Source organism: Vombatus ursinus, unplaced genomic scaffold (assembly GCF_900497805.2).
Source record: "Vombatus ursinus unplaced genomic scaffold, bare-nosed wombat genome assembly UNPS02014818.1, whole genome shotgun sequence".
NCBI lineage: Eukaryota > Metazoa > Chordata > Mammalia > Diprotodontia > Vombatidae > Vombatus > Vombatus ursinus.
In genome coordinates, this window is record NW_020954596.1 from 12,535,888 (window position 1) to 12,559,434 (window position 23,547).

Below are 23,547 nucleotides of genomic sequence, written 5' to 3' on the forward strand. Positions count from 1 at the left end.
AATAAAGTTTTTATTTAAATAGAAAACATCCCTAATACATACTAAAAATATGTTTAAAATATGATTAAGTTTCTCAAAAAAACTGATCTACAAATTGGTGGGAATATAACTACTGAACACAGTGAGGTACATCTGTACACACAGCCATTCAGCATTTATTTTAATGCTACTTACATGCTGTTGAGTTGAGATCCTATTAAGTCTCATTTAATAAACAAAAAGATTAACTTGTGATCAGTCTATTAATTGTATACAAACATACGCAATTAAATTGTATGAAAAATATGTTCCCAAGAAATATTTTCTCTGTGATGTTAGTTACACTATATTTGCTTTAATAAAACCATTCTTCATCACTAATGCAGCCCTAGTAAAATTATCACAAATTCCAAATCAGGGCAATTGATGTTTTAGCTTTGGAGACTCCTACAAAAGCCTCCTTTCATAATTATTAAAGGTCTTGGGAAGAGGATAGATATCAGCACCCCCACATACTCCCTTCTGAATCAAGAGGCTCTACTCTTTTTTTTTTTTTGCTTAGGCAGTTGGGGTTAAGTGACTTGCCCAGGGTCACACAGCTAATAAGTGTCAAGTGTCTGGTCTGAGGCCACATTTGAACTCAGGTCTTCCTAACTGCAGGGCTGGTGCTCTATCCACTGGGCCACCTAGCTGCCCCAAGAGGCTCTACTTTCATAGGCAAAGCCAAATTGTGTCTGAGTCTATGAGTAACTTCTTACTCAATAAATACAATCTGAGGATACAGTTGATGAGATTGTTAACTTCTGATGAATATTAATTTATTTCAAAAACAACTTAAGATAACATTGTGTCAATTTAGATTATGTGACCTGATTCTTGACTTTCAATCTAAATTACTACAACTCTAAAGTCAAGAAGGATTGAAACTTACTCTTTTTGTTGATGGGATTCGAAGGCAGTCTTCCTCAACATGGAATCCACAGGTGAATCCCACTTCTTTAATAAAATCAAGGTATTCCCTATACTGAGTCTTCTTACTCTGCCTTCGGCTATATTTTCCAGTGAAATCAAAGAAACAACATGGCAGGACAAAATAACAGCAACTATACGATGACCTATAAAAGTAATTAGCAGAGATTTAGAAACCAAAAGTTACAGATTAACTAAAATTCAGCAAGAGTGTAAATCTTTTTAATTTGATAAATATTAAACATCAACTCTGCGCTGAGCACAACTGATTTTGTTCAGACCTATGATTTCACTGGTATAAGAGACTCCTTGGGAGGAAACTCCCTCCACCAATGCAGATCAAAAATTGTTGGGCAATCTATAGTGTTACAGAGTTGTCTAGTATATTGAGAGGTCACACAGGTGTTTAACACAAATATTATATGACACAGTCTCTGCCCTCGTGAAGCACTACAATCTGAATGTAGTAGGGAGATATGTACATGTGTATTAAATCCCACTGATAGATTATAAACTATAATACAAAATAAGCAAATAAAATAAGTAACAAAGTGCAGTGCAATCCAAGGAGGGAAATATCATTATCATAGCATAAATATCACCTTATGAAATATCATAAATATCAATGAAGAAATCAAGGAAGACTTCTCAGACATGATGGCATCTACTTGGACTTTGAAGGATAGGGAAGAATTCAACAAGTGGAAATGAAAGGAGGGAAAGGCATTGTAGTTATAGGAAACAGCCTGAGGAGGCATGGGGACACAGAGAGTAGTAGGGGGCATGGCAAGGATGCCATGTTGAAAGCATGGAGTACACAGAGGAGAGTTTAGGGAATAAAACTGGAAAAGCAGAGTGACACCATACTGCCGAGAACATTGAATCATTAAGATTTACTAAAACTACTTTTCTCAATTTAATTCCACTAATCAGTGATTCAGTGGCAGAGTGGAGAAAACACAGGCCTCAAAGTCAGGAATACCAGGGTTCAAGTCCTACCTGACAAGATACCAACTATGTTACAATGGGCAAGCTATTTAGCCCCTCAGAAATCCTCTAAGACCTCAAAGTTACAGAATAATTACTGATATGCACTAGTATAAGGAGTTTCCTCCCCGCATGAATACCATATACCAATCACAAGTTTGTTCAAATATAAATGCATGTGCATATATACATATATATGTACACACATGTGTATACAAATATACACACACGATATTTCTTTACTTCTTCACTACCCACTCTCTCCTCAACCCTTAGTAATTTGGCTTCCATTTCCACCACGCAATTAAAACTGTTCTAAGGCCATTAATTATCTAATTTCTTGATCCATGGCAGAAAGCATGCTGAAGAGTTCATCAAGAAAGAGTAACAGGGGCAGCTAGGTGGTGCAGTGGATAGAGCACCGGCCCTGGACACAGGAGGACCTGAGCTCAAATTCAGCCTCAGACACTTACTAGCTGTGTGACCCTGGGCAAATCATTTAACCCCACTGCCTAGCTAAAAAAAAAAAACAACAACAACAAACAAAGAAAAAGTAACAGGTTTGCTGCACAGCAACAAAGGCTCAACTGAAAGTAAATAACCTGAATCTATAGTGGATACATTCCACACAAGTGAGAGGAGCAGGGGACACGAGACTCAAGGTAGAGAACAGTTTAAAACTGAACAGGTCAACTTGAGTATTAAGACTGAAGAAGGGAAAAGTGATGCCCGAGCGAAGGTTATAGACTCTGGCAGTAAGGAGAGACAGAATGACTGAAGGTCAAAGGAATGATAAAAAATCGGTTTAGGAGGAGTGAAACACAAAGACAGATGGAAAGACAGGAAGTTACCATCAAAATGATCTTTAACCATTAAACTGGTCGAATCAATTACTTTACTAAAAAATCTTCATTGGTTTTCTATTGTCCACTGAATAAAGTTCAAACTCCCTCCACTGGTATTCGAGGCCCTTAGAAATCCGACACTGCCATTTTCCGCCCTCGGACCCCAATGCTCTTCTTTCACATGCACTCTGTTGCAGCTGCATGGCCGCATCTTCTCTGCTCAGTGTTAAAGAGATTTGTCAAATCCCTCTGCTTGTTTCAACTCACCTACTTCTTGTTTTTATTTTCTCTTATTATGCTCTCGTTTGTGTATTTCTCAGTAAGTTAGTCAATAGAATTTATCAAATCCTTACTACATGCTAGGCACTGTGCTAAGTGCTGGGGTCAGGGGCAAAAATACTGTCCCAGACATAGAAGAGCTCAGGTCACCTTCCAAATGGGGAGACAACATTTAAATGACTGCATATGTACAGTATATATACAGAATAAACAGAAGGTAATCTCAGAGGGAAAGAATTAGCAGTTGTGAAGATGTGGGAGAGGCACGAGGATCAGGAAAGGGCTTCCTGAAGGGAAGTTATAGAATGGAAAACAGATTATGTACATTTTTTTTTTAAGTAGGAGGCACTATAACATAGTGAAAAGAGCATTAAATTTGTAGTCAAGAAATCTAAATTCAAATTCCAGGAATTGTTCCTTTAATCTCTAGTACCTTCAGTAAATCATTTGACCTTTCTTGAGCTCAGTACTCTCATTCATAAAATGAAGTAGTGGAACTAGATGATCTTTAGGGTTCCTTCGAAATACGAAAACTTGACAAAAAGCAGGAACTGCAGCAATCCTCAGATTTGGATAGGCAGTCACCTTCCCTTTAAAAAGGGACGTGTTATAAAATGTTTCTCAAACCCTGTATCTCTCCTCCAATTCCCAATAGCATCCCTGAAATGCTTTGAGCTTTGAGCAGTTAATACATGATATTTGGAGTATGGCATTAGAAATTATTTGGATTTGTATATTACACACCTTTCTGCAAAGCAGATCATTGAGTGACATTCACCTTACTCTCCTAATTTTCACAGGTAATTCAAAATAATTTACTTTAAAATGCTAAAAATTAGATGACTTTTTTCGATGAGAACACTAAAATCAACATGTTCTCAGGTGGAAAAAAACACTCTCTATATGCTTTCCCCCTTTACTACAGTCATTTTAATTTCTACTAGTTCCTAAAAGTTCTGACATATTTACCTATGGGCAGGTAAGTTCAAAGTAGGTACAAGAGATTAATTTAACATTTTGCTTTTATTCTGTAATAATGAAAGCTAAATTGGTAAGAACAAACCCTTAGGTAAAGAAGGTCCTAGAAACCAGTTACTTACCATGAAATTATATAAATTCTTTGCAAATCAAGTTGCCTTCTGGGCTTTCATTGGAATCAAAAATTCTCTCTAATATAGTTTTGACTTTGTGGACTATTTTAAAGTGATTAATTTATTAGTACATTTTTTTTCTTTTGAATGTCAACTTTAATTTATTTCCCCCCACCTTGTGAGAGGGCTTATTACACAAAATAAGAACAAGATGACTTTTTATTTGATAAAAGATATTGATTTCAACAGAGCAAGGACTATGTTTACACACTGGTGTCCTCACTCAGCATCAAGCAAAGCACATGGCCTTATAAAAAGTAGGTGGTCAATAAATGTGTGCTGAACTGAGGGGCATAGGGTAAAGAACACTAGACTTGGAGTCAAAAGACCTGGGTTCAGATTCCAGCTCAGACACTAGTCATACAGGCAAGTGTACTTACATGATCCTCATCTTCTTTATCTATAAAATGTAGATAACAATACCTGTACTACCTATTTCACAAGGTTATTAAAAGGAAAACACTTTACAAAAGACTATGCAAATGTCTAAAAGACTATATAAATGTTTTATTAAAAATAAAAGGAAGTACTAAGTGGTCACAGTTCAGATCTCAAAACATTATCATCATTTATTCTACCAGATATTACCTTGCTGCAATCACAGGTATCCATGGAGTAAGTTCATCTGAATGGTTTCCAATTAACCAATCAACATCTGGGAAAAGGTAACTATCATTTGGTCTGATTGCACTTTCCTGAAACAAAGTATAATTTGTGTTCAAATAAATCTCCAGTTAACTAAAGAAAATGTCCAGTCTGTGCTTTAAAAATATAAAGGAGTGAAAATTATTTTTCTAACAGTTGATCTCCACTTGGTTAATAAAATGTATTATTTTGAAACGAGTAGGTGGAAAAAACTAAATAACAGCTGAGATTCTGAGCTGTATATTCTAGTTTCAAGATCAACTTCTGTAATCAGAGGAAATAATACATTCAATACTAAGTTGTCTGTCAGAAAAACCAGACTTACTAGCTCTGTTTTGTTGAGGCTAATGATTAAATTATGTATGTACTTAAATACTCCCTGTATCTAAACAAAAGAACATATAATTTCATTATGTGAAGGCTGCTTTATTAAAAATAAAAGAATTGTAAAAATACCAGAGTGCAGATTTCTATCAAGGCCCTATTCTATCCAGGCTTTCAAGGGATAAACCCATCGTTCAAATCTCATGTTCTCTACCCCATTCCCCCTATCACAAAAAAACTCAAGACACTTATCAGACAATGCCAAAGTAGTATATTTTTGGCACTAATTAGCTGTGGGGTTTCAAAAATTATTATGTCAATGATCTTTTTTGTTCTATGACACTCCCCAATGATTTCTCACCCCACAACAAAAACCTCCCTCCTAACACATCAGTATGGCTAAGTAAAACTAACCAGCATATTAGCCACATATGAAAATGGATGCCTCATTCTACTCCTTTAGTCCATCACCTCTCCCTTAAGATTTGGGACACATACTTCATCATCAGTCTTCTGAAGTCATGACTGCTCACTGTGCTGCTTATAATTGTTGAGTCTTTCAATGTCACCACTCAGTTGTTCAAAAATTTTCCCCTTAACAAGTCTTACCATCCTGAATCAAAATCATCAGGAAAACCTTCCATTCAGACATACTCTACTTCAGACAGGCATCACTTAGTTAAGGTTGAAATTGGTCACAGGATCCCAGGACTTTGACCTGGAAGGGGCAGCTAAGACCATGGAGCCCAACCCACTCATTTGACAGATGAAGGAACCAAGTCTCGAATGGGCTGAGTGACTTCCTCAAAGTCATACAGGCAGTAAGTAACAGAGCTAAGATCTAAATCCAGGGCCTCTGACTCCAGTCACAGTTCTTTGTACAACAACTTCATTTTAAGTCTATAATAAATATACTGTATTTAACCAAACAGAAGGTACCCCAAACTATAAAAAAGTACTTCTGAAAAGATGAAATAAAAGTACTATGTAAGTACTCATAATTGTTTGCCATTAAATTAGGAGGCTTCTTAGAAAGAAAATGAATCAACCACAAAAGTGAAAAACTCTCTCCTCTCAAGGAACTTACATTCCATCAGGAAAAACAATATGAAGTGTAAAGAATGACAAATTTCAAGGGTTTAAATTCTAACTTTGCTACTTACTACCTTCATAAGTACTACCTGTGTGACTAAACAAATCATTTGGGATGTTTAAAAAGGTTCAAGATACATAGTTTCTGGGCAATTCAATAATTTTATTAATAAGGTCAGCAGGTTATTAATAAAATAATGCTCATTTGGCTGTCTTTCCTAGAGCAAAGACAATTATGTCTATATAATTGTCTCACAGTCCCTCACAGTCTATATAGCAAGTGACATGTTCTCTTCGACAGAGAAACAAATTCAGACAACCACCAGCCTTGGGCTACTTAGCCTAAAGGATTTGTCTCCACCCAAGCTTGGGCTTCTCCACCTTAGATTAAATTCCTTGTAAGGTTGGGTGGGGTCTGATGGGACAGTTAATACAAATCTCATTATTAGTAATGTCCTTCAAAAGACTGGACTTTTTAAAAATCAGAAATGTGGAAGAAGTGGAAAGCCTCTGAATCTCCCCAAGATATTGGTTATTAATAATCATTTCTCTCACATTCATCTTCCTTGGCCTCAGTTTCTATACTTGTAAAGTGTGAGATTTAATCAGTCAATACTTATAAGTACCTACTATGTGCCAGGCTCTGTGCTAAGTGTTATGGATACAGAAAGAGGCAAAAGACAGTCCCTGCCCTCAAGGAGCTCACATTCTAATGAAGGAAACAACAAGCAAACAAATACATACAATTAAGCTACACACAGGATAAACAGGAAATAATTGAGAGGGAAGGCCCTAGAATTAAGAGGAGTTGAGAAAGGTTTCCTATAGAAAATGAGATTCTAGTTGGGACTTGAAGGAAGCCAGGGAAGCCAGGAGGCAGAGATGAGGAGAGAGAACATGCAGGCACGGTGGACAGATATTGAGACAATGTGGAATTATAGAGTTCAGTTCATAAAACAGCCAGGAGGCCAGTGTCACTGAATCAAAAAGTACATGGCAGGGAATAAGGTGAAATAAAACTAGAAAGGTACGTGTGTGGAGGGGTTGAGGTGGGGTGGGGTGGCAGGAACTAGGTTATATAGGGCTCTGAATGCCAAACAGAAGGTAAAATAGGCTAAATGACCTCTAAGGTCCCTCTGAAATCAAAATAACTAATTCATGTATCATATATGTCTATGTGTACTTGCATATTTATATCATAAAAAAGATTGGAACAAAAATTTTTGTAATATTTATTGTTCCTTTACTACTGTCTCAAAACACTGGCTTGTTTTTCTCTTTAAAATATCACGGATTAGTAAAGCCACAATTTGCATTTAGATAATTACCCATGATCAAATTTATAGTCATTTCATCTAATGGCACGTCTGAAAAACAAAAACCCACCTGTTCCTCTCATAAACAATTATAAAAGAGCTAATGAATACAGCAAATTGCAACATCCCTATTTCTTTTTTAGCTCAAAGAAGAAAAATGAAATCAAGGTTCTTTTTTGTGGTTTCCATTATGACATTACTAAAACAGGTGTTTTTTTCTTACTAGTAGCAACTTGTCCTTTAGCTGACAATGAGATCTGATAAAAAGAGGTCCATTAAAAGTTTTCTTTCATCTTGAAATATAAACTTCATTATGGTGATTCATTCATTTGTAGAGAGAGGCAGACTTGGGTTTGGTGTTAGAAAAAATGGACTAACAATTCAAACTGGTCTAAAATGGAAAAGGCAGTTTGTGAGCTATGGGGTGCCCCATTATGTCGGGGGGCCATTTGTCAAGATGTTGTAAAGTGGTTTTGTGAATCAGGAAGGGAATTGAACTTGATGATCCTATCTGTCTGTGACACTGAGACCATGCTCCAGTCCAATCCTTCTCTGAACAAGAATTCCTTCTATCAATTAATCAACAAGTATTTATTACGCCCTTACTACATACCAGGCCCTGCCAAAGATGCTGAGAATAGAGTACAAAGAATGAAACAATCCCTACTCAAAATTAGCTCCATTAAAGAATAAAATTTTATGATTTTCAAGAGAACCAAGGCTGGTAATAAATTATTTACTCTGAATATCCTCTTGTAAATAAAACATTATCTATTTTTGGCTACTTTCAATTCAATTAAGTTCAACTCAACATCTACTAAGTATCGGCTGTGGTAAGTAACAAGAGAGGATACAAAATTGAAGATAAGGGTCCTGACCTCACAGACTTTACTGTCTATATGGGAAACGAGACACACAAATAACTACAACTCAAAGTACATATGCTGTATCTTTTGCCACATTAGAAAGCAATTATAGAAATGTAATTATTTTCTGCTCCAGAGCACAGCAAGCAGGCCTGATTTTTTTTTTTCCAGGGCCAACCCAGAAAATTGGTAAAGACAACAAAAGATGGAAAGCCGGATGGGCTGTAGGAAGACAGGCACCCTATTAATACATTACTGGTGAAGCTATAAATTGGCCAAATCATTTTGGGAAATAATTCGGAATTATACAATAAATCACTAAATTCTTTATACCCTTTGAGCCAGAGATAACACTGGCTGGGCATATACCCTAAGAAAGTAAAAAACAGAAATAAAAGGTGCCATGTATCTCAAAAATGTATGTCATCGCTTTTTGTTGTAGGAGAAAAAAACGAAAACAAAGAAAAAAATGCCTGAACAAACTGTGGTATATGAATACAATGGAATATTTTTCCAATGTAAGAAATGACAAATATGAAGAGCTAAGAAAACTTGGAAGACCTGTGTAACTGATGCGGAGTGAAATAAGCTAAATCAGGAAAGCATACAAGACTACAATAGCATAAATGAAAAGAATATTAAATCAAAGCTGAAAGCTGTCACCTTAATGAACAATCTTGGCCTCAGAAAAGAGATGAGGAAATGCACTTCAACTCATTCAGTGGAAAGGAGGGGAAGGAAGGGTGCACAATGTTGCAAATTCTACCAAACATATTTTCTGTGTTGGTTGATTTTTGCCTGTCTTCCTTTGTTATAAAGAAAGCTTCACCTGGAGGGAAGAAGGCAGAGGTTGGAAATGAGCAAGGGGATATCCAATAATGGAAAAACAAAAGGTAACAGGAAAAAAAATTTTTTTTTTTGGTAAAGGGCTTAAATGTTCAGCTGGCAATAAAAAAGCAACAGACGAGAAAAATGTGAAGCATGAAATTTTAATTAAGTGCAGAAAAGAGAGTCTTCAGTTGAGCAGCTAAATATGAGGCTGAAAGATTTTAAGGGATCAAAATGCCCTTTTCTGACTCTTTTTGTTTTGTTTTCTTCTTTTAAAGCCAGAAAAAGGTTTCTAAAATGTATACTGGATATATGCCAGCTGTCCAACTCACTAAATCACCCCAGCCACTCCCTGGGACCAGGAGGCCCTATAGCATAATAATAACTAATATGAGATCATAATTTAGAGCTGAAATGGACATGAGATTATATAATCCAACATCTTCACTTTACAAATGAGGAAACTGAGGTTCAGAGGTTAAGTGGATTAACCAAGGTCATACAGCTAGTAAGAGTCTAAAGTGGGATTCAAACCCAGATCTCCATGTATCCAAGGTCAACTCTGTTTCTGCTATATCACACTGCTTCTTTACTTGAAAAAGAAATGGATTTAGAGTCAGAAGAGCTGGACTGGATTATCAGTTCTGCTACTTCTACCTGTAAGACCTTGGGAAAGTCATTTAATTACTATGGGTTTTAGTTTCCTCATGTTAATTCTAGTGATTTCCCTCTGTTGATTATCTCCAATTTATGCTACACCTATCTTGTCATGTATAGCTGCTTACATGTTGTCTCCCCCGGTAGACTGTGAGCTCTCTGAGAACAGGTACTGTTTTTTGCCTTTTATTTCTACCTCCAATGCTTAGTACAGTGACAAGTATTTAGTAGACACTTAATAAATGCTTGTTGACTGACTGACCATGAGGCACCAACTTGAATCCACTTATCATCCCATTGACCATACTCTGAATACACAGAAGATTTCAAGGTTTGATCACAAATGTAGAACTGGACAGAATACTCCAAATCTGGTATAATCAGGGCAGAGAATAGTGAGACTAACACTTCCTTTCCTTCACTTGGAATACTATACCCTCTAAATGAAGCCTAAACTGCAGAGGCTTTATTGGCTGCCACTTCAAACTTCTGTGCTTAAATCTATGCTTATTTTAGTAATATATGACCAGGATTTTTCTGTATATATGCACAGAACAGTAGTTAAATATAGGTAATGAAAACAGGAAACATTAATTTCTTCAATTCACACTGAAAGCTACAAAAAGAATCTATAATTTTATCCTTTTCAACCTGCAAAAATCCTTGAACACCCAAGAGCTGACCAATGAGTATTATCATTGAGGGTATTTCTTATAATACTGTAAACACATTAATTTTCTGCAAGTAATGTAAACAATGACAATCAATGCTAAAGTTGTTTAAATGAAAAATGTCAATACCTCTAATCGAGTTTGTGGTCCATACATGTTCCATATTTTTCTTCTTCGAACATCAATTCCTCTACCCGGATGCTGAAATATTTGATTTGTCAAATCAAATGGTTAGTTTGACAGCAAGACAGAATAAAGTTAATACTAAATTAGCAAGGAGAAATTAAAAGTCTGTAAACCTAAGTACTACAAACTAAACTACAAGTATTAAACTAAACTGATAAAAAAAGAGATATAATATTGACTTACTTATTAAAGTACTGAAAACAAAGAATGTCCTCTAAAACTGAGGCTATATCTACATGGAGCTACCAGAAAAAGTAGTCTGACTGATTATTTCATGTGTGGTACAACCACCACCAACAAAGATTGAGGCACCTCCCCACTACCCTCATGAAGATGAGTAGCGATGAGAAAAAAAAATTGTCACTGACTGATCAGATTCTAAGTAAGAATCATCTAACAATTAATTCTGATGATTCTCATGCAGTCTTTTACCAGGCCTGAGCTGAATGCCTTTTCATAAGTTATGGATCAGTACTCTCTCATTAAAATACACTTTCTATCTTTGTTCACAAATGTTATACTGCAAAATCTAGTCATCTAGTTATTAAAGTATTTTAAGTGAATAGCAAACCAATTAGTTGTGGGCTACCAAACTGACTCAACAAATGTTGAATCTAGTATTATGTTTCTGAGGGCAAGAGTAGAGAGAATCAGGAATTATGGAGGAAGCAAGTAGACATAGCTCTAGGAAGGAAAGAGGGAGGTAAGGAAAGGAAGAAAGAAAAGAAAGGGGGATGGAAGGAAAGAAGGAAAAAAGAAAGGAAGGGAGGGAAGAGGAGGGGAAGAGAAAGGAAAAAAGCTAAGGAAAAGAGGGGCAAAGGAGAAGAGGGAAGTATGTAATATACTGTTTTTTGCCTAAAAAACGGTCATTTAAATAACTATTTCCTCAATTAAGAGCCTTAAGTCTTTCACTTTCTCAATAGCTAGATTGACTCGTCATTGCTCTATACTTATATTAATGGAACAAATTTGAATGAGCCTTGAGCTTGACTCTTTATAACAAAAATAATAATAAAACATAATTGAAAACACAATCGAATGTTTTTGAAATAATCATGTATCTTACCCCTTCGTTGCTTAAGATATGAACAAGGAGACCATTGCCACATCCTAAGTCAATAAAGGACTGTTTTTCAGCTATTCCCTTCTTAGCTCGTTCTTCTTCCCAAAGAACCTAAGCAAAGGGGGTAGAGAAAAATATAGTTTCTAATCAACTTTCTCCAAAAGGAAAATCATTTCTACGATACAAAATATCTGTTTGAACAGAACAGAGGAGAAAAACTGATTTAAATATTTCAAATTCCTCAGCATAGATTACAAGGTCCACCATAATCTTGCCCTGCCTGCCCTAAGAAACCTGATTACCCGCTCAGTAACAATATAAATATTTTGTCCCAGCCATATCAGTCTACTTCTTCACTTCTGCTTATCTCCCAATACATTTGCCACGTTCACTCTCATATCTTTATTTTTACTCAAACTGTTTACTTATATTCACATCCTCTCCTTAGCACCCTAAAATCACTGCCACTTACAAAACCCATACTATTAGGACTCTGACTTTTATATTTCAGACCTTGAGATGGCAGCCAAAGAAACTAAAAACTCTGGATATTTTGAAAAGTGAGGTAATTCTAGCAACCCGAGGAATAACAGTACAACAATACAGAAGACTGTCTTAATATAAAATAAAGATGATTTAATATAAAATAAACACACGTTGTGATGAGGTTCTTGGTAAATTTATAAAACAATTATCACTTTGGTCTGGGATAAGTAGTCCAAGAATGCGACACATCTAAGATAAGAATTGAGCTACAGGAGTTTCTAAGACAATATTGGATAAAGAACTGGATGAGTTCCCAAAATATTTAAATGTTAATGTCTATAATTTTTCAAAAGTATAAGGGAACTCTTAAATCAAGACAAAATTAATTTAGAGTAGGTAGAGAGGAAAAGTGGCTTGACAGAAAAGGCATGAGACACAAGATTATAGGGTAATGCCTATAGTACACGACAAAAGTTTCTTCCACAAGTTGCTAACTTGGAAATTTCAATATCTGAACTTTAAGTGTAAATACATAAATACACACTGCAAACTTCTGGTGGCAATAGTGTAGAAAATGAGCATTCGTTGAATATCTTTCTGTTTACACTCATTTCAGTAGATATCTGTTAATTTAGAATACCACTAAGCCATGCTCTGAAGAACCTACATAAAAAAGCATACTCTGATCTTAGCTTCCTGGTACAAACATGACAGACTTTACATTTCAAGCACACTTGGAGAAATTCAGATACATTTTAACATACTCATACAGATCAATGGCTCTAGTCAACCAAAATTCCAATTAAAAAAAATTAGTCTGCGGGAAAAAGTAAACTGACATTCATTGCCAGGTTCGATGACTCATCTTCACTTTTGCAGAAATTAGCTATTCCAGTCTTTGGTTCCTCAGGATTCACTTACATGAAATAAGTTCTTACCAAGAGATAAGTAGCAATAGCAACATCTTCATATACAAACTTTTCAGGATCTGTTACTTCAGGCCACACCTGAAAAATATAAATAACAAATTCTAAGGCCTATTTTATGGCCTTTTCAATCAAAACATTAGAATTTTTATTTCATCAAAAATTTCCCATTTATATGTAAAAAAAAATAAAATTTAACAATCATTTTTTAAAATTTTGAGTTCTGAATTCTCTCCCTCACTCCTGCTACTCCGCCCTCCTTGAGAAGGCAAGCAATATGATATAGATTATATATGTGAAGTCATGCAAACATATTTCCATATTAGCTATATTACAAAAGAAAACAGACAAAAAATAAAACAAGAAAAATAAAGAAAGCAAAAAAAAGTTATGCTTCAATCTGCATTCAAAGTTCATCAGGTCTCTCTTCCAAAGGTGAACAGCACCTTCCAATGTGAGTCTTTTAGAATTGTCTTGGATCATTGTACTGATCAGAGTAGCTAAGTTTTTCACAATTGATCATTAAAATATTACTGTTACTGTGTGCAATGTTCTCTGGTCCTGCTCACTTCATTTTGCATTAGTTTATATAAGTCTTCCCAGGTTTTTCTGAAACCATCTTGCTCATCATTTCTTATAGCACAATAGTATTCCATCACAATCATATACCACAACTTGTTCAGCCATTCTCCAATTAATAGGCATCTCCTCAATTTCCAATTCTTTGCCACCAAAGAAAGAGTTGCTATATTTCTGTATAAAATAGGTCCTTTTACTTTTTCTTTGCTCTCTCTGGGATACAGACCTAGTAGTGATATTGCTGGGTCAAAGGATATGCAGTTTTGTAGCCTTTTGGGCATAGTTACAAATTGTTCTCCTGAATGGCTGGATCAGTTCACAACTTTACCAAGTGTCCCAATTTTTCCACATTCACCTCCAGCATCTGTCATGTTCCTTTTCTATCATGTCTGCCAATCTGACAGGTATGGGATGGTATCTCAGAGTTGTTTTAATATGCATTTCTCTAATCAATAATTATTTAGAGCATTTTTTCATGTGACTATTGATAGTTTTGATTTCTTCTTCTGAAAACTGCCTGATATCCTTTGACCATTTATCAACTGGGGAATATCTTTTTTTTTTTATAAATTTGGCTCAGTTCCCTATATAGTTGAGAAATGAGATCTTTATCAGAGAAACTTGCTGTAAAAAATTTTTCCAGTTTCTTGTTTTCCTTCTAATTTTAGCTGCATTAATTTTGTTTGTACAAAAGCTTTTTAATTTCATGCAATCAAAATGAATTATTTTATTTCCCTTGATCTTCTCTATCTCTTACTTGAGTAATAAACTCTTCCTTTATACACATATCTGACAGGTACATTTTTCCATGCTTCCCTAATTTACCTATGATACCACCCTTCATGTCTAAACCATTTATCCCTTTTGATCTTATCTTGGTATATGGTGTGAGATGTTGGTCTATCCCTAGCTTCTGCCAAACTACTTTACAGTTTTCCCAGGAATTCTTGTCAAATGTTGAGGTCTTACCCCCAAAGCTTGATCTTTGGGTTTATCAAACATTAGATTAGTATGGTCATTTATTACTATGTATTCGCTAATCCACTCATCCAACACTATTTCCTAGCCAGTAACCAGATTGTTTTGATGATTACAGCTTCATAATATAATTTGAGATATAGAACTGCTAGGTCGGCTTCCTTCACATTTTTTTTCATTGATTCCCTTGATATTTTTGACCTTTTGTTCTTTTAGATGAATTTTGTTCTTATATTTTTCTAGCACTATAAAACAATTCTTTGGTAGTTTGGAATGGCACATTGGAATTTTTAAGGGTTAGAAAGATGATAAAATGAATAATATAACAGAGAAAATTTGTCCCCATAAACTTATTCCACATTATAACATATTACTGACTAGCCTAGCTTATAAAAAACATCTATCTAGTATTATGCAAATAAAGATTAATATCTTATAATATATATTATATAACATATATAATATATAATTATATATTATATATATATTATATGTATAATATAATATATAATATATAATAATTATATATTAATAGCAATATTAAATGTAATTAAACATAATTAAAAATAATAATAGTAAATATTATGTACAATAATATAATATATAATAATCAATCTAATAATTAATATCTTGACTAACATAGAGTTTGACTAAAGTTATTCTTCCGTAAGAGAAAAAGGTTCTTTCGTAGGTACATGACCCAGAGAATGAGTTGGTAATAAAAAATAATTATATCAGGCTTCCTCGACTGTGATATTGTACTTCTTGTTGCTTCTTTTTCTATTAAAAGGTTAGGGAAAACACCCAAAAAAGAGCATTATTTTCACAATGACTATAGCTTCAAATGCTATATGCTTGAAAAATCCTGATTTTTTTATGTTCTTTAGATAGACAGTAAGTCAACAAGCACGTATCAAGTGTTTATAAAGTTCCAGGAACTGTACTAAGTGTAGAGGACATGAGGAAAGGTAACAAATCACTTCTTCCATTGTGGAATGTACACTCCAATGTGGAAGACCACATGTAAATAACTAGATATATAAAAGATTTATACAGAGTAGGTAAGAGGTCATCTGAAAAAGAGGTATTAGCAGCTGAGGGAACCAAGAAAAGCTTCTCTTAGAGGGTGGGGATTCAACTGAATCTTGAAGGAAGCCAGGATTTCTCAGAGACAGAGGAAAGGGGGAAGAATATTGCAGGCATGGGAACAGCCAGTGAAAAGCCAAAGAGACTGGAGAGAGAGTGTTCTGTTCAAGGAATGACAAGGAGGTCAGTGTAGCTGGATCACAGAGTACATGGACGGTAATAAAGTGTAAAAAGACTAGAAAGGTAGGAAAGGGTCAGATTGTAAGTAGCTTTAAATGCCAAACAGAACAGTTTATATTTGATTCTGGAGGTAATAGGGAGCCACTAGAGCTTACTGCACAGGGAGGAGACATGGTCTGATCTACATCTTAGAAACATTACTTCGGCCACTGAGGGGAATGTAGATTGGAGTGAGGAGAGACTTGAGGCAGAGACTAGCTAGAAAACTATTCCAATAGTCTGGATGAGAGGCTATGGGGGCCTGAACTAGGGTTTTGGCCATAAGAATGGAGAGATGTAGTATAGGGAGAAACAAGATCTGGCAACAAATGTGCTGTGTGGGGACAGTGAAAGTACAGATAAGCACCGAACAGTTACAAAGAATATTAAATTGGGAGTATCATCACCATGTATTGAACACTAGTAAGCAGAGAGAAAGCGCAGAAGAAAGAAGAAAATGCCCTCAACTAAGGGTTTGGGGCCCTAAAATGGCCTTTCCAACTTATGTCACATGTGATCTTAAAGGAGTTACTGAGCCTCAATTTCCTTACCTGTAAAACTGGAGTAATAATACCTGCTCTGCCTTCCTCCTAAGTTTACTATGAGGATTACACAACATAATGAGTGCAAAATTGTTTGGTAAATAAATAATAAAGAACTATATAATGTGATGTGCTGTTTTTATTAAACAAGGAGGTAACTGACAAAGTTCCACATACCCCTCTACCATACCTCTCTGGTGTGAATGCCGTAAGTATTAGTTATACTTGCTGGTTATAATTTGTGGGAAATTTCAAATTTTACATAACTCTAATTTTAACTTATGACATCTTATTACATGACTTCACTGAAAAACAAGACTGATAAGGAAAATCTGGTTTTCATCAGAATTACCTTAACCATTTCTTTGTACTTCTCTTTGAGTTCCTGGTAAACTTGACTATATCTCATAAGTGAAATAAGTGACAGAGTGCTTTTAAATTCATTCTTCTTATCCTCCACAGACCATCTGGCCAACTTGGACAACAATTCTTTTCCAAGCCAGGAAGATTTGGGGTATATGATTCCATCTGAATCCCATCTTTCTGGAGAGAAAGCTAACATGGATATGCACCTTTAAAAAAAGGAAAGAAAAATAACAACAAATAAGTAGGGCTACCTAGAGAACATGTTCTAGAATTACACACTTACTTCCACAAAAGAGGAAACTAGAAATCATGATGACATTATATTTTGCCACAAAAATGAAAATGATTTGGATCCTGGACACATATTGTCTCTCTGAAGCCCTGCCCCATCTGGTGCCTTGCCTCCTATTGCTTCTTACACTTGCACCAAACTGGACCACTCTATAGACACAAGCTCTATAGACTTCCATACTTTTGCTTTCACTAATTCTCAAGGCTTGGAAATGTCTCCCTCCCCCTTCTCACCTGTCAGATTTCTATCTGTCCTTTAAGGATCAATTCAAATACCAATTGCTTTTTTTCGTTTTTTATTTGTTTTCTAACTCTCTAATACACTTAACATGTTAATACAATGTATAAAGATAATCTGTATTGGTCTTATTTTGCCAAGTGACTGAAAGCCCCAGGAAGCAAGGACAACAGTTATATAAATGTTATACAGTCCTCTGGACTAAGCAATAGTCAGTGCTTAATAAAAACTCTATTTAAAGCTAACAAAGGAAAACAGACAGAAAAGCAGAATGCATTCTCCTTTGGGATTCTATGCCTTTTTTTTCTTGTAATACTATTAATTTTGTTTTCTTTAATGAATATCCTTATGACATTACCCCACTTGGCCAGCCTCTAAAATAATATAAAGTTGTGCCTAATCATTCAATATTTTTGGTCTATTTATAACTTTCAGGAGAGCCCACAAAGACTAAAGTCACCAACATACAATACCTCAAGACAATTGGAAACTCAGTCTGCTGACCTGAAAGTGTTAATGTTTGGTCTACAAAGATATTAGAATGTCGAATTCCAGGTTGCTTGTTCCCTCTCTGAGCACAAATAATATTTCTTAAGTACTTCTGTCATACATCATGAGACTGACTTCTGCCCAGCAACAATGACAGCCTTCTTAAATCTAAATCTGCCCAGTAACTGAGGGTTCTATGTGTTGACAAGAAAACCTTGTTATTTTCTGTGTACATGACTAACCCCTATGGTTTGTGCCCATATCCTTGAAAGCTACAAGTTAAATTTCTTGTTTTGTGACCACATCCCTTAACTGTTTTGTAAAGTACCCAACACTCACGCTTCTCCCTTCCTGCATCCCCTTACACACTTGCTTCCCCTTTCCTGACATCCTCCCCTGTGGTTAACTACCCACATAGGGGCATATCCCAATCCCAGCTGAATGACCAAAATTTGTGTATAAAAATAAGCCCCTGTCCTATCTCAAACTGCTAGTGCTCCTAAGGACTAGCCCACTGCTTTTGTATCTGTAAAGCCCACTTGACTAGGAGAACCTCTGCCCCCTGAATTCTTTCCAGACAACTCAACTCTGAACATCATCTATCTCGTCAATATGTATGGGTGTACTCACTCCACTAATGCACAAGAAAAATCTCACTTCACCTTAACAAGTAATCTTCATAAGCTGCTATCATTAATATATGTATGCAGAGATTTCTATCATCTACATCTGTATCTGTTATAGGCATAGATATAGATGTACATATAGATTAATATAGATATAAGTACATATATACATTGTAAACTATATATACACACATGCATATATGCATGTGCCTCTGTGTTTGTGGGTGTGTCTTAAATTTCTGAACTTAGCTTGACTCAGCCTGGGTCCACATATATAGAGTCTGCTGACTGGCATTCAAAGACTCCCCAACCCTGCAAGCTCTACCAGCATTTATATTAGACCAGTAAAGTCTTTGAAAGTCCAAGGTCAATTTCACACTATAGAGGAATACTTTACTACAGGCTTCAGAAAACATACTTTGGTTATAAGACAGCCTTACTTCATTCCATTATACTCAGGTCAAATAAGGATACCATAAGGGCTAATATGAATAGCCATCCATAAAAGAGTTCTCAAAGTCACTCAAGGTAGTCCCAAAAGAGGAGTTTCCATAAATGCTTTGAACAGTGACACAATGACAATAAAGATGGACAATGAATTAAATGTACTGCTTCCAAGGATGACAACATTCATTTAGATGTATAAATCTGAAATTCTCCATGACTCAATTTTGCTGGGCTAAAAATATTCTCACATGATCACAGAAAAAGGAAAATGGCTTATATGAACAAAAATATTATATGAACAAAAATATATTTTGTAGTGGCAAAAAATTGGAAATTGAAGGGATGCTAATCAACTGGAGAACAACTGAACAAGTTGTTGTCTATGATTGTGATGGAAACCTATTATGCTATAAGAAATGATAAGTGGGATAGTTTCAGAAAAACCTGGGAAGACTTATATGAACTGATGCAAAGTGAAGTGAGCAGAACCAGAACACTATACACAGAAACAGTAATTTTGTAATGATGATTGACTGTGAAGGACTTAGCTACCCTAATCAATACAGTGATCTAATACGATTCCAAAGGACCCATGATGAAAAATGCTATCCACCTCCAGAGAGGGAACATCGAAATCTGAGTGTATGTAGCCTGAAGCATACTTTTTTCACTTTACTTTTCTTGCCTTTTTGTTTTTGTAACATGGCTAATAGGGAAATATGTTTTATATGACTTCACATGTATGGTATCATATTACTTCCATTCTCAATAGGTGGGAAAGGAGCTGAAAGAAGGCAGGAAATTTGGAACTTGAAATTTTTAAAAAATGAATATTAATAAACAAAAGAATAAATAATTTTAAAAGAAACAATAATGTCCCCACATAGATATATTCTATATACTACTTAAATAATGGATCAATACATAATCAAAAGCTCTTGGGGCAAATTTAGAGCTTATAAGAAAATAAACAAAACACAAAATATATCACACTTCATTAAAAAAGGGAAAACCTATGCCAACACCATCAACGTTACTTTCAAGGTAATCTTACAAGGAGACAGAAGTAAACTTGACCAATTAGGTTATCAACATCACATTATTTTTAGAAGATAAGAAGCCTGAAAAGGCTACTGATTAAATACCAACTCTGCCCTAGGAAAGTCCTTACAAAAGGCCACATTGGTAAAGCATAATGGAAAGTTATCAACAAACTTCAATATATGAACTATCTGCTATCAATTCAGTAGATGAATGAATTAATTAGTAATTATTTATTAAGCAACTCTTTTGTGTTCAGCACTAACCTAGACACTGAGGGTACAAATATAAAAATAAGACTATCCTTGCCCTAGAAGAGTTTATACTCTAACAGGGAAAACAACGTGAACAGTGGAAGGCTTATTAGCAAAGCAAGTCTTTTGAGGTCTCTGGATTCACATGCCCACTACACTAGTTCAGACCCTCATCACCTTTTGCCCAGACTGCTGCAATAACCTCCTATTTAGTCATCCTACTTCTAGTTTCTCCTTTTTTCTCCACACAGCTGCAAAAATAATATTCCTAAGGCATAAGCATGGCCAAATCATTCCCCTTCTCAAAAACCTTCAGTGAATTTTTTAGCACTAGACAGCATTATGATAGCTATGGGTTACACAAAGACGTATCATAAGATCAGGCCCATGGCCTTAAGCATTTCCCTTAGGGAAACAAAACTTTAACATATGATTCAATTTTTTAAATGATTTGGGTTTTGTTTTTGTTATTGTTAGCTTGTTTTTGTTTTGAAAAGTGGGTACTCCTCCTTAACCAGGTCAATAGTCACTCTTGGGGCCAATCCTATGGCTTGGCCTGAACTTACTCCACTTTTCTTACCAGTTCTAGTTTACCTCTCCTTAGGCAACCTGTTCACCCTTCACCTCTGGGAGCTTACCATATTTGCCAGACTGCCAGATTTAGTGCAGACATTCCATAGGATTTAGCTAATTGCTGCAAAGAATTCCTGAATTCTTGCAATCTGCCAGCCCCAGCCTCCTCAGAAACAGAGACTACAAGCATACATCACCATGCCCAGTTGTCAGTTGGCTTTAATTAAGTGGTACAAAGGCAACATGATATAATAGATAAAAATTACAGCCTTCAATCAGGAATATCTGTATTCAGGTTCTGCCTCCAAAACATACTGCTATGCGACAAAGGGCAAATTACTAAACTTTTCAAAGCTTCGATCAACTCTCTGAGCTTATGATTTGCGGGTGAATTGCGAATCTGCAATGCTACAGAAGTTTCTACACCAAAAGCCCTATGTACCCAAAACCACAGATTCAGTCCAGAAGAAAAAATTACTTGGCAGTAGTTCTAGGTACAATAGGAGTTCAAAGACTGGAACAATAGTACAAATAACACTTTATCCATATTACAGCACGTATCTAAGGTGAGATATACTTAGCCAAATAATAAAAGCAAGGTTCATGGAATGTTCAAAGTAACAGATATAGTCTCTTCTATCTCTATTTCTGGATCTTGAAGTTACATAAAGAAAAGAAATAGTTAAAACAATAACAGAAAAAGAATAGTTTTCTAGGGGCTCTTACCATTCTTCATCTTTGTTATGTCTAAGCTGAATTTGATAAATATTGCTTTTCTTAACTTTTAAAAGTTGTCCTCCTTCCAGTGGTAAAAAGGTTACAGTTCCATTGAAAACATCTGGGGAAAAGAATTGGGGAATAGTGTGATTATTTAAAACAGCTTATGTGTACGCCATCAGAAAGAGTACAGACAAGAAACATAACCCATCTTCAACCACGCATGAGAAATCTTCGCATGAGTTTCTGATTAGGGTCTCATTTCCCAAATGCATATGGAAAATATCTAAGAGTATATTATATACGTATAAGAAATACATAAGGAAAAAACCATTCCTTAAATGATCAAAGGATTTAAAAACGCAATTTTCAAAAGGAATATATCCATCAATATCCACATGAAAAAATGCTCCAAATACATAATAAAGAAATGCAAATTAAAGCACTTCAGAGGTTCCACATCATACCCCTCAGGTTGAATAAAATGAACCCCCAAAATATGACAAATGCTAGAGAAGCTAAGAGAAAACAGGCTCATTAATGTATTGTTGGTTAGAGTTGTGAATTAGTACAACCATATTGGACAGCAACATGGAACTATGTCCCAAAAGACAGTAAGCTATGTATGACCTATGACCTAGTGACATAACGCTATTCCAAAGAGACTGAAAGGAGTAAAAGGATCTATATGTAGAAAAATATCAATAGCAGATTTTTTTGTAGTTCCTAACAAATTGGAAACTAACCAGCTAAACAAATTATGACAGATGAGCAAAATGGAATGCTATTTTGCCATAATAAATGAAAGGAATGGGTTCAGAGATACCTGAGATGACAGAAGTAAGCAAAATCAGACCAATTTATATAACAACAAAGACAAATGACTTTGACAGACTTAAGAACTTTAACCCATGTAATCACCAATCAAGACTGTAGAGATAAACACAACTTCCTGACAGACAGGAGATGGATTTAAGAGGCAGAAGTTTTGGACTTGGACATGTGGGAATTTGTTTTGTGTGACTATTATACTCATTACAAAGGTTTTGTTTTTTTTCTCCCTCTCAATGGGGGCAGGGAGGAGATAAATGCCTATCAATTAAAAAATAAAAATAAATGAGTTATTTTTTTAAAAACAAAGTATCTGGAATAATCATGCTCTTACTCAACACTTATTAAGTAGCTACCAAGAATTATAAATATAGAGTGCCAAGTTCTGGAGAAGACAGTCCCTCAAGAGGACTTAAAAATCTAACTGGGGAGATAAAGCGTACATAGGCATAGATAAACAGTGTCCCTGGCCATTACTGAAACCTGGGCTTTGGCTCCACATTACTATTTACTTGCTTTACCCCTTTGGGCCTCCTCTGAAGGCTGAAGGCTGAACCAATGATCTCTGGAAGGCCCTTCTAAGTTCCAAAATTCTAGAATTTTATTATGATTTTCATGCTAGTAAACCATACTGGTCACAATAAGAGTCTTAAGAGTTTATATCCTATGCTCCCTATACTAAATTGCATTACCTTAAAAAGATTAATTTTTATAAATGCAAAGTATGAAACAATTCACAGGAATATTCCTATGTAGCAATTCTATTTTTAATAACATTATCCTATACCTTTCTATCACAGGGAAATGTCTATTTCCCAAAATCCCTTCCCCCTACCCTCCAAAAAAAATGATACTCAAAAGAATTTAACTTCCAGTAAAACAAAACAAATAATGACAAGATTCTTTTCAAAGACTTTCATCAGAAGACAGCAAGATATGGTGGAAAGGGCATCAGACTAGGAAAACTCCTGGCATTCCAGTTCTGCCTGCATCATTTATT

General features: G+C 35.4%; 1 protein-coding gene across 4 annotated transcripts in view; it reads right to left on the bottom strand.

Moving 5' to 3' along the window:
• The window catches only part of TRMT44 (tRNA methyltransferase 44 homolog), a 48,151-nt gene that overhangs the window by 17,391 nt on the left and 7,213 nt on the right, over nucleotides 1-23,547 (bottom strand). For all 4 annotated transcript variants that reach the window (XM_027836589.1, XM_027836591.1, XM_027836592.1 and 1 more), the window contains 7 exons: nucleotides 21,726-21,837; nucleotides 17,027-17,246; nucleotides 13,283-13,351; nucleotides 11,862-11,969; nucleotides 10,739-10,810; nucleotides 4,799-4,905; nucleotides 911-1,094 (listed from right to left, as the gene is read on the bottom strand). In XM_027836589.1, coding sequence (XP_027692390.1) covers nucleotides 911-1,094; nucleotides 4,799-4,905; nucleotides 10,739-10,810; nucleotides 11,862-11,969; nucleotides 13,283-13,351; nucleotides 17,027-17,246; nucleotides 21,726-21,837 — 872 coding nt within the window. The remainder of the gene's footprint in view (nucleotides 1-910; nucleotides 1,095-4,798; nucleotides 4,906-10,738; nucleotides 10,811-11,861; nucleotides 11,970-13,282; nucleotides 13,352-17,026; nucleotides 17,247-21,725; nucleotides 21,838-23,547) is intronic.